Source organism: Spinacia oleracea, chromosome 6 (assembly GCF_020520425.1).
Source record: "Spinacia oleracea cultivar Varoflay chromosome 6, BTI_SOV_V1, whole genome shotgun sequence".
Lineage (NCBI taxonomy): Eukaryota > Viridiplantae > Streptophyta > Magnoliopsida > Caryophyllales > Amaranthaceae > Spinacia > Spinacia oleracea.
Window position 1 is genome coordinate 97,532,918 of NC_079492.1, and position 19,846 is coordinate 97,552,763.

General features: G+C 42.0%; 1 protein-coding gene across 2 annotated transcripts in view; it reads right to left on the bottom strand.

Annotated features, from left to right (window-relative positions):
* Positions 1-18,813: 18,813 nt before the first annotated feature.
* LOC110792610 (uncharacterized) overlaps positions 18,814-19,846 on the bottom strand; it is a 29,183-nt gene continuing 28,150 nt past the window's right edge. For both annotated transcript variants that reach the window (XM_056831671.1, XM_056831670.1), the window contains exons 14-17: positions 19,680-19,839; positions 19,476-19,592; positions 19,261-19,384; positions 18,814-19,166 (exon numbers count right to left, since the gene is read on the bottom strand). In XM_056831671.1, coding sequence (XP_056687649.1) covers positions 18,909-19,166; positions 19,261-19,384; positions 19,476-19,592; positions 19,680-19,839 — 659 coding nt within the window. In that variant the 3' untranslated portion in view covers positions 18,814-18,908. The remainder of the gene's footprint in view (positions 19,167-19,260; positions 19,385-19,475; positions 19,593-19,679; positions 19,840-19,846) is intronic.

Below are 19,846 nucleotides of genomic sequence, written 5' to 3' on the forward strand. Positions count from 1 at the left end.
GTTCGACGCGGGGTTGTGCTATAAAAGCACCCCTTGCCGTGTCATTTTGAAGAACACTCTCTTGCATTCTCTTGTTTTATTCTCTCAAAGGTCGAATAATCTCTCCCCTTGGTCTTGTTCTTGCTTTGTCCATGTAAGTATTTCATGTTTTGCTTAGGAAATAATCTCTAGGATTGCATGTAGCTTTGATTTTTCTTGTAATTGGAATGATACTTGTATGTTTAGGCTTCTTGAATTTTTGTAGAGAATTGTTTCATAGCCACTTGAACTTGAACTGTAGGAACTTGTAGATTTGAATTTTTGAATTTTGAAATTTTTCTTGAACTTGTATACCTGCTTTGGCGTAGATAGCCTAGGCGTTGGTGTAGAACTTGTATTCCTACTTCGGCATGGATAGCCTAGGCGTTGGTGTAAAACTTGTATTCCTGCTTCAACATGGATAGCCTAGGCGTTGGTGTAGAAGGTCCTTGGCTGAGTCTGTGTTTCCATTGGGGATTTTTTTGAAATTTTACTTTTGTACGGGCTAGCATAGGATAGCCTCTGAATCTTTGACTTTTGTGCGGGCTAGTATAGGATAGCCCCCAGTTTAGAATCTTGACATTTTGTACTCTGCTTGATTTAGTATGCCTCGTCATACTCGGAGGAAGCTCGTCGAGTGTTCGGTGGTCCGAGCAGCTGAGGAGCATGCTTCGGACGATGAAGCGGCTGCCACAAACGTGCCGAAGAGGGGTATGGTTCCCCTGAGAGTACCTGCTTTCGTCGGCACTGGCTGGAGTCCCTCCGATCTGGTGTTTTGACCGGAGTTTCACTTGTCTTAGTGGCCTCATGCTGGTTTGGTGAGTCTTGTACTGTGTTTTTATCTCTTGAACTTGTATAGGTTTTGAACTGACCAATTTATCCATAGGCTGCTGGAGATCTGTTGTGTACCTATTGGTCCTTGGAGGCTATGGAGATCTGGCTGCATATGGGCCTAGTGGACTTCTGGCGTGTCATGGGAGATACTTCGAGGAAGACGGGCATCAAACCCCGGTTACAGGCTTTGCTGGAGCGGTGGTGGGATACCACCAACACTTTTCATATGGCATGGGGGGAGATCACCATCACCTCTTTTGAGTTTGCGATGATCACGGGTCTTCCTTTTTCTGAGAGGAACGTGACTTTTGAATCGGAGCTGACATGGCGCTCGACCGTCACCAGGGACTTGCTCGGCCCTGTTGTTGACTTGGCAGACGATGACACCCACGCTTCTGTGACTGTGATCATGGTCGCAACCCGTAGCGTGGGTGTATCTGCCGAGCAGAGGGTTAGGGTCTTCCTTTTGCCTTTGATAAGTAGGGTGATGGCCCCGAGCAGGAACAGTCGGGTGCATATTAGCTTCCTGACAGCTTTGCAGGATTTGAGGGTCGTTTCGAGCTACAACTGGGGTGGTCTGTCATATAGCCACCTCTTGTATGAGATGAACTGGGCCTCCCGAACTGCGCCGGAGAGTGAGCCTAGTATTGCTGCCTTGTGGAGTGTGATTGAGGTATTTGAGACTCCTTGTACTTTATATCTTGTATTTTGTACTTGTATGTTTATATCTTGAGCTTGACTGATGCTTTATTTGCTTTTTGAAAGATTTGGATGTACGAGCACTTCCCGACTCTGTATGCTGCCTCTTAGATAGGAGCGTGCGCAGAAGGGTGCTTCTTGCGGCCTCTCGCAGAGCTTTGAGAGTTCTACCCATTGATGAGGTGAACCTTTTGTACTGTTTCGTCTTTTTGTATTTGCACTTGTATAGTTGCCTGAGTTGTCTTCTCTGTAGGTAATTTGGCGTCCTTTTGCTGACGCGCCTATACCTGCCTCGGCTGCTCGTGCCCACTTCTTGTCCGGGCGGCGGGTCTTGCTCCCGGGGGTGTATCGCCATATGTGGTACTTGGGGGAGCGAGTGTCCCTTCAGCATAGCATGAGGGACGGACTTGTCCCTAAGGACCCACCCGAGTCCATGTTGGCGCTAGACGAAGAACTCGCCCGGCTCTATTTGAGTGCTAGGGGTGATGTTGTTTGTCTCCCCTGGAGGAACTTTGTAGATAGGAGAGGTCGCTATGAGGACTTCTTGAAGAGGCTTGCTCCACCAGTACGCTTCGTAGTGCCGGTGAGCTTTTGAACTTGTATTCTTGAATTCTTGAATTTTTGTCTTCTTGTATTATTGAATCATTGTATGGATGTTTGTAGGAGGAGGAGGTCGACCCCGAGGACATTCCCTATGCTAATAGGGTCATCCGCTATGAGAACTCGGATGGGGAGCAAGTGGAGGTGACCGTCCCTGTAGCTTCTCCTCCGCACCGGAGGTCGTATGATGATGTACATGAGCATTATGCAGCTGTAAGTACTGTTGCATTTGCTTTAAACTGATTGTAATCTTGTATCTGAATTTTGTATGCAGGCGCCTCGGGTGAGAGTGCGTCGCAGGATGCTTTTGATTAATTCCTCGAAGAGGCATTTTGCCAAGCTGACCCAGAAGCTTTCTGGTCGGGACAGAGAGGTGCTTTCATTGACTGTGAGGTTTTGTACTCTAGAAATTCGAACTCGGATGTCTGATTCTTGAATTTTGTATTTTGTATAGGAGCGTCGTTGAGGCCGCAGAGGTTCCTTTGACAGGGAGCCCCGGGTGGAAACTTCGTGGAGACTGTGAGGGGGTCGAAAAAGCACGAGGCTAATGCGTGACCTCGTCCCTCGTGGGCATGACGTTTCTTTTTGTCAAATCAAGTGTAATTGGATTTCCTGTGAGTTTACACCCAATTGACTAGTAATATAGGAGTCGCCATTCAGTTTTTAACGATAATGAGAAAAAATGACAAAACCCGGTTATCGTGACATAAAGGGAGTGCAATTATGTTTGACCAAGACGGCCATAGGTTCCCTTGTGATCCCTGGTGTGGGGATCGCTCAACGTACACCCGCAGGGTAGAGATTGAGGGTTTGGGGGACTGTAACTACCGAGAGGAGTACTCGCTCTTCGATAACTCCAGAGGCAGGATATCCTTACTAGCTCAACATAAATAATTGAAGGGACTTGCGTTAACTATTAAACTAATCTGAATTGATTTTAACAATACGCAACACATAATACTAGATCGGTCGTGATTATATTGTTTAGATTGATTTAAGGGACCTAGCATGGTAGTTCAATTGTCCAGGATATTATCTTTATTAGGCGTGATAGAACAATCAGATTTAATAGTTTAACAGTTTTATAAAAGGGCGAGGAAAGCGATTAAATCATGCAAAGGGACACATTACGACGCACCCTTGAGAGGTGCGTCATGGTTCTCAGAAAACTAACCACTTTGGCTTTGCTATTTCTCCTTTTATTTAACGAATCTCAAGTTTCCGGGCTTAATCCTTCAGCTACAAGGACAGGATACGTTTTGTTCGATTTTTGGATCGATTGCGACAGAACGCGGGATCAATTTCGCAGCGTGAGGCTTAGGCTTAGGGGTTGGGGTCAATACTCAGAATATGAATTGTGTGTGTTCTTTTCACGTCGAATTTGGGGCTGTATTTATAGAAAAGAGTTCGTGGAAAGATAGAATTTTAGAGCACTAATCCAAGAAGAATTAGGAGAGAACACGTACCCAGGTATTTTCAGCGCCCAGGGCTGGGCGCCGAAGATTTCGGCGCCCAGAGCCAGGCGTTGAAAATAGGGTCTGGGCCGTATTTCCTTGACGGATTTGGACTCGTGGAATACGGAGTCTTTGAGACTTATCCGAGTCTTTTAGTACGTATTAACTTTATGACGGAATGCGTCTGGGCCCGTTACGAACTCTAGGTTCGTTAGGATTTTAATTAATACGTAACTCTTATTTTCGAATTATACTAGGAATAGGATTCCTCTTGCAAATTCTATCTCTTTTAGGATTTATGTTGGAGTGCAACACCTAATTCTGACAGGTTTCTATCTTTTATGTCTTGCCACTTTTAGCAACTACCCGTTACGGTAGTTACTATTTTTAGCAGGTTTCTATAAATAGAAGTTTTGGTTGAAATGAAAAGGGTGATTGAGATTTGTTATTTCATAGGAGATGCGTTGCCAAGTGGAGATTTATGTTCTCATCATCGAACCTTCCCTTTCGGGAATGGGGACAAAAGTAGGTGTCTACAGAGACAGGAAGGATCGAGCTTGGATCTGGGACAGGGATCCAGTGCTGGCACTTATCAGAGGCATTCTGATGCTGATAGGGGAGCTGCCCCTTTTGTATATGCTGATCCCACCAGCCCTTCTTTTGGGGGTGCGAGCGGTTCGAGGCCTTTTGTTCCTCCTCCTGGTTACTACTTCGGAGGGAGCGGTCCTCAGCCTTGGGGTGTGGATGCTTGGGCTTATTGGCCGGAGATGGAGAGGATGCGTCAGGCCCAGATGTTTGGGGCGCCGCACCAGTTCATGGCGATGCCGCCGCCTTATCAGTAGGCAGGGAGTTTATCCTTCTCCCGGTACACTTCCTATCTCGGAACAGGAGCCTGGTACCCCTGGGACAGAGCTGGATCGGGATCTGGTGCGGCTTAGGAGGCGGAACAGAGGCAAGGAGCCTGTGGTTGACATTACGGCTGGTGATGACTCGGACTGATCCTGCATGATAGCGAGTTCCAGCTTGCCTTGGTTGAATTTTGTATAGATTGTATTTGTATGGGTTTGTATAATTGGATTTTTGTATGGCTTGGAGTTTTTTATGGTTTTGTATTTGGAATTTGTAAGGTTTGAAATTTTTGAAATTTGAATTTTGCATGGTTCAAAGTTGAATTTTGTATGCATTGTGTGTGCTTTTGCAATTTGTAGCTATATGCATGCATGAAAAATTTGCAAAAAATATGAAAAAAAATTGCCCATTTTTTCGGGTGTATATACCCACCATAAGCCCCCACTTTGACTGAGGTTTTTTGCTTAGGAAAAGCGCAAGTCAAAGTATATTCAACTTTTGCTAATGCATATGCAGACTCGACTTAGGACGCCGATCTAAGACTATAATGCTTGAATTTTGAACAGATTGACCCGAAATCGGCCCGAGTTGCTGACTCGGACTGCTTGAAGTTGCGCGATTTGCGTCTTTCGAATCTTGAATAATTGAGGTTGTACACTGCTGTCCGAAGCACTAAAGAGTGCGTACTTGGAACCATAAAGGGGACGGTGGCCCCGTCCTTCGTTGCAGGCCCCTGCGTTTAGCGCAGGTCTCGGCGCCTAGCGCCAGTGTGCTATGATGAGAGCCGATTCTTGTATAAATAGGGAGTGCTTCGGACCATTCTTTGCATCAATCCTTCCCTGCTCTGTCTTGTATACTGCTTCCTTACGAAAAGAAAGAAAATGGCCCTGTCTTTTGAAAATGCCTTGAACTCTTGGCTTGGTTCGTTAGGCAAGATGAAGAAAAGGGAGCTCGATGGCATGCATCTTGGAGTGCTCGCCTCCTTCCGGTTTGTAAAGCTTGATGTGCACTTCATTCTTGCTGCTCTGGAGGCTTGGGATCCGAATCATCCTGTCTTTCTCTTTGGGAATAATGAGATATGTCCCCTCCCTGAAGAGTTTATTGCCATATTGGGGTGGCCCGTTATGCCGGAGTCATGCATACCTAGTGTTGAAGAACACTTTTTCTTGGGTTTTGAAAGATATTTGGGCTTGAAGCCCCCACTTTTGAGTGTTTTTGTATATGGCAGAGGGGTGGATTTGTCCCTCCTTGTCACCTATTTTGCTGGGCTTGATGTTCCCAAGACTTTCCGCTTGAGGGCCTTGAGCTTTTGTATCTTTGCTCGCTTCCTCTTTTCGAAGCAGGGGTTGGGCAATGGTGATGCCTCCCTAATAGAGATTGTAGAGCAATTTGCTAGTGGCCGGCACCCAATGCCGCTCGTGATTGGAGAAACATTGATGGGCCTTGATATTTTGGAATCGGACCCCTCCTCTTTGTCGTCGGGAAGTCCGGTATTACTCCGAGTAAGGATCTGGAGCTTTCTTGTATCTTGAAATTTTACTTGTATTGAGGTTTGAATGTTGGAATTTTGAAATGCTTTTCTTGTATATTCCCCAAGGTCTGGCTTATGGAGAGGCTCATGTTGGTGGCACCACCGGAGAACATGGTGAGCTATAATAGGAAAGGATTCATTGTGCGGCGCATGGTGTATGGCCGACTTTCATTGGATGAGTGACGATGCGCACTCTCTGGGATTGAATCTTGTATAAGGTGGGTAGTTCCTTGGTGGGGAATTGCTGCTATGAGACATGCCCCAGGTTCTACTGCTTTGAGGGTGCCAAGCCTCACAATGCTGGTCTTCTACTCGCCTGCTAGAGTGATGAGACAGTATGGCTTGAAACAGGAAATCCCGGACTGTGCTGAAGAGAACCCGAAACTTGTTGCTCTGAATGCCAATCGACTTGAAGTTTGGAGGCGGTATTAGGTCGCCAAACCATTCTTGTGTGTTCAATACCCACCTGAGCCAGTCACTCTGTCTGCGGGTTATGTTGTATGAATGAATGGCCCAAGCCAGAGGGACATTTCTTTCTCCGGACCAACTAGAGTCTGAGGTTCTAGAGCTAGACGCCCTGCATCAACTGGTTTTGAGGAAGGTGACGGGTGTGTGGCCCGTCCGGTGTTTGACCGATCGGAGTCCACGGGAGGTTCGTCATCCTCCCGTCTTGGAAGACTAGCAAGTTCCTTCTCCCGCCGCTTGGGTAAGGGGGAGATTGATGATTGATTGCAGGAAGAGCCAGGGGATAGTACTCAAGGTGCCAAGACTCAAGAGCATAGTCGCCCGACCCTAGATCTTTGTAGGCTAAATGTGTTTGAAGTTGTATTAGAAGGAATTGTGTTTGAAGAATGTGTTTGGAAGGTGTGTTTGGAAAATGTGGTTTAGGAAGTGAAAGGGCTTTTGAACTTTGCTTCACTTGATCCTTACCTTGTATTTTAATGAAGGCCTTAGAGCCCAATAAATAGTTATTGTGTTAAATTCCTCTTGAACATGCTTTGCTTTGAATTGGCACATTTGGAATAAAGACAACAATAATTGAATTTTGAATTTTGAGTTTGATTTTTAGGATGCCCATAATTGAAGAAATGTTGAATTTTTTTGTATTAAAGTGACCGGGCCTCGAAATGAGGTTGCCTACGTGTCCCGTTAAGGAATCAGGCCGGACGTAGTTCTAACCCTTACAGGACTTTGAATTGGATTCTTGAATTTGAACATAGAACTTAGACATAGAACTTCTTGAGTTGATCGAGGTTTGTCAGAGATCGGAATTCCGTTCCATCGATGTCTGTTAGTTCGACTGCTCCCCCGGAGAGGATTTTCTTGACAATGTATGGGCCTGCCCAGTTGGGTTTGAATTTTCCCCTTGGGTCCATGATGCTTTTGCGAAGGGCTTTCAGGACAAGCTCGCCTTCTTTGATGTTGCGGGTTCTGACCCTTTTGTTGAAATGTCTGGTCACTCGGCGCTGATAGACTTGTACATGGTGAGCAGCTTGAAGTCGACGCTCATCGAGCATGATTAGCTCATCATACCTTGCTTGTACCCATGCAGCTTCCGGGATTTTGCTTTCGAGAACTATCCTTAGAGAAGGTATCTCCAGCTCGATAGGTTGTACTGCTTCCATTTCGTAGACCAGTGAGAATGGGGTTGCACCAGTTGAAGTGCGAATTGAAGTTCGATACCCTCACAATCCGAAGTGCAGCTTCTGGGGCCAGTCTTTGTAATTGGTTGTCATTTTCATGATAATGGTCGTGACATTCCTATTGGCTGCTTTGACTGCCCCATTAGTTTGCGGGCGATAAAGCGAAGAACGATAATGTTGAATTTTGTACTCGGTGAATAGATCTTCACACTCTCCTTGAAAATGGGTTCCCTGGTCACTGATGAACTCGTGAGGAACTCCGTATCGGCATATGATGTTTTCTTGTATGTACTGGGCCACTTGCTTGGAACCCAACACTTTGAATGATCTGGCTTCGACCCATTTGGTGAAATAGTCGATGGCAACCAGTATGAATTCATGACCCCCGGTGCCTGTTTGAGTGACTTTGCCAATGACGTCGATACCCCAAGCTGAGAATGGCCACGGTGATTACTGAGAATAAAACAAGGATTGGGGAATGTGCTTTAGATTTTCACATTTCTGGCAGGTAGGACATTTCTTGACATAGAAGTAGCAATCCCGTTCGAGGGTAGTCCAGTAATATCGAGCCCTGATGATCTTGAGGGCCAGCATCTTCCCATTCATGTGGGTGCCACAGACTCCGGCATGTACGGTGTCCATGACTGTTTGAGCTTAGTGCTTGTCAACACATCGAAGATTGAGGCCGTCAAGGGTCCTCTTGTATAGAACGCCGCCTTCTATGACGAAATTGGCTGATTGTAGTCGTAAAGCCCTTTGATTCTTGTTTGAAAAGTGTGGGAGATATTTAGAATTTTGCAGATACCTTTGAATGTTTGTGAACCAAGGTTCCTCTCTGTCTGGCTCGATGTCGTCAATAACATGGACATATGCTGCTTCTTGACGCGTTTCAATTGTAAGTGGCATTTCAGCCTTGCCATTTGGAATGTTGATCATTGAGGCCGGATTTGCCAGTGGATCGGCAAATTGATTCTCCTCTCTCGGGAGGTATGTATAGCAAAGCTCTTCTACCTGCTCAGACAGCTTCTCAAGATAGGACTGGTATGGAGCCAAGCTCTCGCTCCTTACTTTCCATTTGCCGAAAATTTGATTGATGATTAGGGAGGAATCCTCGTAGACTCGAAGTTTCTGGACACCCAATGCTAAGGCGGCTTCTAGGCCCATAATGCATGCTTCATATTCTGCCGCATTGTTTGTGACGTTGAATTGCAGTTTTGCTGATATCGGAATGTGGGTGCCGTCTGGGGCTACTAGAATTACTCCAACTCCACATCCGTTCTGATTTGAAGCACCGTCAAAATGCATCGCCCAACTGTCATCACTGATCATTAAGATTTGCTCGTTGGGTAAGTCCTAATCCTCCTCTTCTGCCTCGACAGGGCAGTCGGCTAGGAAGTCTGTGACTGCTGAACCCTTGATAGACTTTTACGGGGTGTATTTGAGATCGAATTCTGCTAGCATGACCAACCATCTGGATAATCGTCCGTTGAGTGCTGGTTTTTCGAACAACTACTTGAGAGGATCTGCTTTGCTGATTACATGCACTGTATGGGAGAGAATGTAGTGCCGTAGTTTCTTTGTGGCCCAAACCAAGGCGATGCTGAGTTTCTCGAGCTGAGTGTATCTGGTCTCTTACTCGATTAACTTTTTGCTGATGTAGTATACGGCATTTTCTTTGACTTCGATTTCCTGGGCGAGCATGGCCCCGACTGCTGATTCTGTTGTCGTAAGGTAGAGCCTGAGGGGAATCCCTGGCATGGATGGCTTTAGCACTGGCGGATTGGAAAGGTAGTCTTTGATAGTATTGACTGCTTGCTGGCAGTTCTCGTCCCAGACTTTGGGTTCGCTTTTGCGGAGCTTTCAAAATACCGATTCACGGATCATAGTGAGCTTTGAAATGAACCTACTGATGTATTGCAGTTTGTCGAGAAACCCCCAAATCTCCTTTTCATTCGTTGGCGGCTTCATCTCTTGAATGGCCTTGATTTTCGAAGGATCAGCCTCGATGCCATAAGAGTTGATAACATATCCGAGCAACTTGCCTGACGTTACCCCGAATACACACTTTTGAGGATTGAGCCTCATGTTGTATTGCTTGAGCCTGTTGAAAAACTTTCGAAGTACTAAGGTATGCTCGTGTCGCTCTTTGGATTTGACAATCATGTCGTCGACATATACCTCAATTTCCCTGTGAATCATATCGCTCATGATAGCTATGGCTGTTCTTTGATAGGTTGTCCTGTTTTCATGATTTTCAATAGCTTTTAGTATTTCAAGATCAGTTTCTTGTGAAGCAAAGTTGTTTGGATTAGAAGTGTGTTTTGAATTTGGACTTGAAGAGTAAGAGGAATTGAAGTGTTATTGAAATCAGCAATCATTACATCGACAGTTTTGATTTGAAGCTCGGCCTTTAGAGGAAATTCTAGCGCTTGTTATGTCAGCGCTAGAAAATTCCCGCGCAGGCAGATCTCCGAATTTCCAGAAAATTCGATCTTTAACAGCTCATAACTTCTTCATACGATGTTGGATTCTTGCAAATAATATCTTTTTGGAAAGCTATGGAATCCATATTTCCAATGCCTCCGGTCTCTCATCAATAGGCTTTGTAAATACGAGTTATGGCCCATAGAGTGGAGGTCGGTCCGTTTTGGAGAAGACCAAGTAAAAGCCTTATAACTTATTCGTTTGAAATTGGATTTGGGCTTATGATAAGTCTATGGAAAGCTTATTCCAAGGCATATTCAATCATGTGATTTTCATGATCCAAATAATAATTTATAAGACAGACTTTGACTTTGTAAGGACGTATCATTTGCTAAACGGGCTAACGAGCGTATTCTAGGCACTCGTAAGCATTTTTAAGTAACTTGGGTTAACATTTACATGTATTGTGCCCAATACGTATGAGTTTGAGAAGTGCTATTGTTCGAGCTATGTTATTCTAGAGCCTGCAGGCAAGCACTAGAACATTGTGGCGCGTTATAGGTGTGATGTAATGCGGGCAATCATATTCTATCTTTCTATCATTGTGACCACATATTAAGCCGTATCAAGATGCGAATGTGACTAAATACGTGTCCAATCTATTTTATAAAGCTTTCTATTTATGGAAGTTACTATATTTAGCAGGTTTTTCCGGATGGTCTCTTCAGTCAGTCGGGGGTCGTTCTTCAGCTAATGAGAATGCATTGTTGACAAGTGGGTTATAGTTTAATCATCGAACTCACCACTTCGGGCACGTTTTTTAACTTCCAGACCTACTCTTTGTCATATGTAATTAATGATATAAAACTATTAATAAATTACCTTTTAGGTGGGTTTGATGACCAAACTATCACACAAATAACTATAATTCTTTCATTAGGTAAAACAATCATGATTAAATCTTATTTTATTAATTTTATTTGTCATATTCTCTATATTTGAATTTGTTTGCAAAGGATAACATGTAATGTGACATGGTTCAATGGTTAAATAAGTTATGTTAAACATTGAAATATGCCACGTGAGATATGGACTCGTTTAGGAATGTCTTTTAATATATAAACTAGTTAGTGTCCCGGGTGATGCCCCGAATAGTAGAAATATGGGTCAGTTAGATTATTATATAACTCCTTAGACAGCATTCCAAAAATTGTAACAGTATTTTGATTCACTCATGTAATCCTGTACGAAACCTTCTATGAGTCAACCTACTTAGGACACCTCGGATTGTACACAGTAGGATTCGGATTTTAAATAATTTTCAATGACTTTTTCGAACATAATAAAGTGTCGTTGGTTTAATCTAAGTATGCGTTTATCCCAATGTTGCAAGTGAGTCAAAAAGATTTCTAAATATGATTATGGGTAAAGAAAGGCACCTAGCTTTTGGTCAAGGCACACTTCAACATGTGACTACCTTGACCATGGCAATGTCGCACAATACGACATTTACAAGAGAAGTAGCAAATTACTACTCGAACGTACCTCGCACTAAACGAGTCTGGTTCAAACTATTCATGATCCGTGTCACCATGAATGCATAAAAATGTATGCCAAGCATTATAGCACCAAGCCAATCCCGTAGCTACAATTGGGCGCTTGAGAAAAACACTCTAAAAATACCCGAAATGACGATTTTATCGCAAATTCTCGACACTAATGCTATACATGCATCATAGGGGCACAATCCTAAGCTTTAATCGTGTGAAACGAACCTTAGAATGGCTACAACCCCTCCCAAATTCTAAGCACCACTTAGAATATATAAAGTCACCCCACTAACAAGGGTAACTGAAAATCGCGAGTCACCAAAACTCCGATCAAACTACTGCACATAACGCTCGCCCTACAAGCGCCCGTTACACAGTCTACCTCGTTCCAAAGCAAAAGCGAAAGAAAAAAATCAAGGATAAGAACTGTCAAAATATACCCAGAAATCAATTTCAACGCCCAGAGTTGGGCGCCGATATCTTTAACGCCCCAGCCTGGGCACTGAATCTTTCTGCTAGCCAAGTTTTGCCCAGATATAAAAATAAGAAAGAAACACCTATGAATCCTTGCATCGAACGAAGTAATAAGCCATGCAAACCCACGCAGAAGGTGCTACACTTGTTCGAACACTTGAACGAGGCATGATGAAGTACTCCAATGCAAAAATAATAATGATATCCCAACGCCTGGAGGAATGTTCTAAGACACACCGTTAGGCCACACAAGCCTACGTTGTACCATAAGTTCAACCGTCCCACGGTACAAGTCTAAAAAAGAGTAAGGCATATCGCACTAATGCGGACACGACCAAAGAGCATGTGTAAAAGAGGCAAAGACTACTTATCGCCCAAATTCAAAATGCAAGCCACACGACTTCTACATTAAGGATTAAAGGTAGCAAAATATTACCTACCACGGAAGGGATAGCTCGCACCTACACGAGCGGAACCCCAAGGCATCTTTCTCAAAAGAACCTACAAAAATCGTACGCCAAAAGGAAGAATCCCAATGTGCATACTTGGGGGCTTCAAGCTACGAAACGACCATAGCAAAATAAAATAAAAATCTCAAAGAAAATGTTTGAACGATCGAAAGGGCACGATGCTTGAGCCCACCTCGTGAATGGGCCTGAACCCTACCAAAACTTCTAAGCAAACTATTCAAAATCAGTCATTGCTCAAAAAAAAATGGTTCAAGCAAACTGATTAATGGACCTTACGCAACGGCCATTCTATGAACGCTCGTTCGCACATACATATCATCATTCTAAGTATCGAACATTCACGAACGCGTTCAAAAAGAAAAGTATACAACAACAAGAGCGGTCAAAAGTCTTACCCCTCAAGGTATGTTCCTCGGGCCATATAGACTCGCCCAACTATCACAATAACTGTACGCCTTAAGAGCAACAGTTCCTTAAAATAATCGCCCCAAAGCAACAAGCACCGTAGTCCACCAATCGGCTACGGCTTCTCAAGAAAATCATCACGTTCTAAAAACAAAGAAAAAACAAAAGAAAAGAGAATACATAGAACTTCCAAGTGAAATAAACGAATGAACAAAAGGGGCCAACTATGTCATCAAAAGACCAGCCCAAACAACACTTTCAACGCCCCACCTGGGCGTGAATTATTTCAACGCCCAGGCCTGGGCGCCGAAAATGTACCCAGGCTCAAAAAAGGCCCTAACTTCTAGTGGGCCCTGCCGCATCCATTCGACTCGAAAATTGCCGATTTCCATACTGAAAGTCGCACCTCACGACTTTGTCAAGAGTAGCACACCACTACAAAGATCGCTCGCACTTACGAGTACAATCCCAAACATGATCAAGGACATCACAAATTGCGTATCCCCAAGGAACCCCTTTGACAAGAAATGACCGTCAAGCACGAGTGCTTGGGGGCTCGAAAGAAAATATATATTATGCAAAGTTAAAACAATATTCCCAGACTACGTGTCTAGATGTCTCAAAAAATAAAACCGGTTTACGACCTCAAGACAAAGGTCGTCGTTGATACTTATACATAGTCCCCTAATCAAGGACCCAAGTAGTGGCAAAATTGAGCCGTAAAGACTAGCTCAAGACCATGAAAGATGATGACCACGAGACAATGGTCCGTCTAAGCCCGTTGTCAACCCACATTCAGGTTGCAACTAAATCCGAGCATCCCTCGAAAGAATTCGCTCCTGCGAGAATGAATAAGAAAAGAAATTCTCAAGAGAAATCACAAGAAAAAATGAAATAGGGACTTGTCCACCTCAATCGGGCAAGATCGCGCCACGAACCACGCAAATCCCAAATCGAAAAGTCGAATTCAGGTTCGCTCACCTCCAGCGAGCGGGGCGTCCACCCTTAGCGGACAGGGCTCGCCCACCTTCAGCGGGCGAGGTCTGCGTCACTAGCCGCGCAGGTCCTCAGTTTTCGAAAATAGAATCTTCAAAAACAAAATGAAACAGGCTCGCCATCTTCAGCCGGCGGGGTCTACGTCACAAACCTCGTAGGTCCTTATTTTCAAATTTCAAAAACAGATTCGTCCACTTCTATCGGACGGGGTGTCCACCCTTAGCGGACAGGTTCGCCATCTTTAGCCGGCGGGGTTTAAGTCACAAGCCGCGTAGGTCCTTATTTTTTAAAAAAAAGCAAACAAACTTCAAAACAGATTCGTCCACTTCTATCGGACGGGGTGTCCACCCTTAGCGGACAGGCTCGCCATCTTTAGCCGGCGGGGTCTGCGCCACTAACCGCGCAGGTCCTTAGTCGCTGCAACGATAACTTTTTCTGGTTTTCCCTTTTTCCAAAAATTAAAGGATCGGTTTTCCCTTTTTCCAAAAATTAAAGGATCGGTTTTCCCTTTTTCCAAAAATTAAAGGATTGGTTTTCCCTTTTTCCAAAAAAGAACGATGTGCTGGATTTTCGTTCGTTTTACGTCCCATAAAAACAAGGGGGTTTTTCTCGTTTAGCTAACCCTGAAAATGAGAATCTTTAAAAACATTTTTACCTCGTGGTTGGGCTTGGCCAGGCCCAATTACACTTTATAGCTTTGATTTCGAAAACATCTGTAGCTACTCCCAATGACAAAGTGAGGGAGTTTCTACGCTTCTTTAGATACTTCCAATGACAAAGTGAGGGAGTATTCTATACTATCCGTTGACAAATCCCAATGACACGTGAGGGATATGTCGACATTTCAAGTGATGACCCTTAAGTCAAATGTTATCACTCGGGGGCTCGTGAGACCCTCGCAAAACAGGTCACATACACCATGGCTTGTGTGGCGCACTCCGTCCAGTACTTTGACCATCGTCTCATCCCGAGACTCAGTCAAAGTGGGGGCTAACTATAGACACCTACTTTTGTCCCCATTCCCGAAAGGGAAAGGTTCGATGATGAAAACGTAAATCTCCACTTGAAAACGCATCTCCTATAAAATAACGAATCTCATTACCCCTTTTCATTTCACCCGAAACCTGCTATTTATAGAAACCTGCTATTTATGGAAACCTGCTAAAAATAGTAACGGCCGTAATGGGTAGTTGTTAAAAGTGGCAAGTCATAAAAGATAGAAAGCTGTCAGAATTAGGTGTTGCACTCCAACATAAATCCTAAATGAGATAGACTTTGCGATAAGAATCAGGTTCCTAGTATGATTCGCAAATAAGAGTTACGTATTAGTTAAAATCCTAACGAGCCTAGAGTTCGTAACGGGCCCAGACGCATTCCGTCATAAAGTTGATACGCACTAGAAGACTCGATTAAATCTCAAATACTCCGGATTCTAGGAATCCGAATCTGACAAAGAACTCGGCCCAGACATCACTTTCAGCGCCCAGAGCTGGGCGCCGAAATCTTTAACGCCTAGCCCTGGGCGTCGAAATTGCATGGATCTCTATTTTCAACGCCCAGCCCTGGGCGCCGAAATCTTTGACGCCCAGAGCTGGGCGCTGAAAATACCTGGTACGTGTTTTTTCCTAATTCCTCGTGGATTAGAGTTCTGCAATTCTATCTTTCCACGAACTCTTTTCTATAAATAGGGCCTTAAGTTTGACGTGAAAGGACACACAACACACAATTATATTCTGAGTATTGACTCTAAACCCCTAAGCCTAAGCCTCACGCTGCGAAACTGATCACGCGTTCTGTCGCAATCGATCCATAAATCGAACAGAACGTATCCCGTCCCATAATTTGAGATTCGTTAAATAAAAGGAGAAATAGCAAAGTCAAAGTGGTTAGTTTTCTGAGAACCGTGACGCACCTCTCAAGGGTGCGTCGTAATGTGTCCCTTTTCCATGGTTTAATTGCTTTCCTCGCCCTTTTATGAACTGTTAAACTAACTAAAATCTGATTGTTCGATCACGCTTAATAAATATGATATTTTTGGGAAATTGGATTATCATGCTAGGTCCCTTAAAACAATCTAAGTCAGATAATCGCGTTCGATCTAGTACTATATGTTGCATATTGATAAAATCAACTCAGATTAGTTTAATAGTTAACGCATGTCCCTTCAATTATTTATGCTGAGCTAGTAAGGATATCCTGCCTCTGGAGTTATCGAAGAGCGAGTACTCCTCTCGGTAGTTACAGTCCCCCAAACCCTCAATCTCTATCCTGCGGGTGTACGTTGAGCGATCCCCACCACCAGGGATCACAAGGGAACCTACGGCCGTCGTGGTCAAACATAATTGCACTCCCTTTATGTCACGATAACCGGGTTTTGTCAGTTTTTCTCATTGTCGTTAAAAATTGAATGGCGACTCCTATATTACTAGTCAATTGGGTGTAAACTCACAGGAAATCCAATTACACTTGATTTGACAAAAAGAAGCGTCACACCCACGAGGGACGAGGTCACGCATTAGCCTCGTGCTTTTTCGACCCCTGTCATTATGTACAAATGTAAGTTTGGGTGGGAAATGTACGTCGAAAAGCGTTTACCAACTGAAAAAATTCTGGGAACACTCCCTCCAAAAAAAATATCGCTAACTGCTGTACCCGGGTACAGCCAGCTCTGGCTGTACCCCAAAAACGACGCGCTCATATTGTTTGTTCATACTTGTCGACTGTTTGTTCTTTTTTATTGTACTGTTTGTTCATTCTTATTGTATTGTTTGTTCTTTCTTGTTGTACTGTTTGTTCATTCTTGTTGTACTGTTTGTTCTTTCATGTTGTTTTTTAAATTCATCATCAAATTTTCATAATTGTTGTATTTTTTGTTCTTTCTTCTGGAATTTTATGTTCTTTTTTATATTGTTTGTTCTTTCTTGTTTATTTGTTTGTTTATAATAATCATATGGTTAATGTTCATAATTAAACTCTTCATTAATCTTTTATTCTTTCTTTTTGTATTGTTTGTTCTTTCTTGTTGTACTGTTTGTTCTTTCTTGTATTCATCAAACTTATTGTTGTATTGTTTGTTCTTTCATGTTGGCTTTAAAATTCATCATAAAATTGTTCATAATTGTTGTATTGTTTGTTCTTTTTTCTGGAATTTTATGTTCTTTTTTATATTGTTTGTTCTTTTTTGTTGAATTATTTGTTCTTTCTTGTTTATTTGTTTGTTCATAATAATTATCTGCTTTATTGTTTGTTCTTTCTTGTTGTATTGTTTGTTCTTTCATGTTGGCTTTAAAATTCATAATGAAATTGTTCACTTCATTGGTCTTTTATGTTTTTACAAGCGCCTATATTGTTTATTTCCAAATAAATAAATAAATGTTCATTTCCAAAATAGTAAATGTTCATTCCAAATAAATAAATAAATGTTCATTTCCAAAATAGTAAATGTTTATTCCAAATAAATAAATAAATGTTCATTTCCGAAATAGTAAATGTTCATTTTTGTAGTTTATTTCCAAATAAATAAATAAATGTTCATTTCCAAAATAGTAAATGTTCATTCCAAATAAATAAATAAATGTTCATTTCCGTAATAGTAAATGTTCATTTTTGTACCAGTATTTGTTCTTTCTTGTTGTATTGTTTGTTCTTTCATGTTGGCTTTAAAATTCATCATAAAATTGTTCATAATTGTTGTATTGGTTGTTCTTTTTTCTGGAATTTTATGTTCTTTTTTATATTGTTTGTTCTTTTTTGTTGAATTATTTGTTCTTTCTTGTTTATTTGTTTGTTCACAATAAATATATGGTTAATGTTCATAATGAAATTGTTCACTTCATTGGTCTTTTATGTTTTTACAAGAGCCTATATTGTTTATTTCCAAATAAATAAAAAAATGTTCATTTTCGAAATAGTAAATGTTCATTTTTGTAGTTTATTTCCAAATAAATAAATAAATGTTCATTTCCAAAATAGTAAATGTTCATTCCAAATAAATAAATAAATGTTCATTTCCGAAATAGTAAATGTTCATTTTTGTACCAGTATATTAATGTTCATTTTAAACAACACAAACGACATCATTTTGGATGGGGGTACAGCCAGCTTTGGCTGTACCCGGGTATAGCCAAAAATTTGCGCCAAAAAAATACGGAGTACTCCTTTTATTTCGTACCCATTAGCCCATTACTCATTTAATCCAACCCAACATCTTCAATTTCTTTGCCGTGGCGCCTTCGGTTCACTCAAATAGTAACACTCATCCTAAATTCCTTCTTCAAAGCTCAAAATTTGGACAGAAAATTTGTTGATTATAATTATCGGTATGAATTTGTGCTAGACCTCGATATTAGGGCGACGAAATTACATAAATAGTAGCACATATTTAAGCATGAGCAACGAATATTTTTAAAGAGACACCCATAAAAAAGAGCTACATGCAAGAATCTGTAGCAAATGCTCAACCATAGTCGACGAAAGTGTAAATTCGAAGCCCATAGTGAAGGGCCACAAAAGGAAATTTGTGGCACATGTTAAATCATGGGCAACGACAAGTGTACTCGATGCCCATACTATTGGCTAAGAAATTAAAAGCGTAACCCTTGGTTCCCACAATGGGTGGCGGACCTTGCGCAACGACCTTCTATCGAAATTAAATTTGTCGCACAAAATTTAGGAGGATGAAAAAGTGTTATGTGCGACGATATATTTTGACGCCCAACGTTATTTTTTCTTGTAGTATAATTAGCTAAGTTGGTAAGACATATACTTTAATTGTTGTTGGTCACAAGTTTGCACATTTTTGTTTTCTTTTAACTTAATAAATAGGTTACGGCACGGTTCTAGTGCTAAATGAGGTGACATGAGACATGTATACTTTCATATGAACGTTTTTTATATATTTAAAGAAAATAATTTGGATATATTATAAAATTCTCATCAAAAATTCTTAAGAAAACTACATATTACCTGGGAGATGACTCAGACAATGGTCCTTCTAAACGTAAGTAGTCATACATAACTCCACTGAATTGATAATTAAAGTTCCTCGACTGAGTCAGAAAAATTGTGTTTTCTCCACTTTGAAACAACTCGCTTTTTAGACTTATGCTATATAACATATACACTCCGTGTATCCCATGCCTTGCAATCGCGTTATCCTTGCCTATCAGCAATGTCGTAAAAGCTGGGCGAGATTGGACATCAGGATTGTTGACTCTAACCTGAAATGCACACAACAATATTTGAATTGATTGTGCTAAAATATTTTAAATATCACTTTGTTTGGTGATAAAATGAACTGTATTAATTTCTCACCTGTAATTCAGATTTAGTTGCAGATGCGAGCGCGATGTGTAGGGTATAGTTATTGTTGGGAACCACTTCCTTTAAGGGAAATAAAATCTGCCACGTGGTTGGCTCATACTTATCTCCTACCCTCCTATAACATAAATTTTCTCCACAATAAAACGAATAGTGAGAAAAGAAGAATATAATTATGAGATGTATATTAAGTGTGCTAAATGATGTACCTAAGTACATGAGCAAAGAACCAATGCTTCCGAAAATCACTAACACCAACAGTGTAAACAAGATCTTCCTTTGGGTAAAGATCAGTATATCGGTCCCACAGACCATATTGTCTGTACCTGTTATAGAAACAAAGAAGGAATTCGGATGGTGATTTTAAGTTCTATTGTACAAATATATAAGAAAAGGAGTGTGGAAAAACTAACTTGTTTGTCTCATCTTGTAAAAACATTGGGTTTGCTAGTTCCGGTCTAGGATCAGGCACAAAAAATTCTGCTGCAGTACGGTCAGGGATTCCTATTTCCCAAAGTGTCTCTCCACTTCGTGGAGGTGTATAAACTTGATTACCCAAACTAACTTGTTTCCCTGTAAA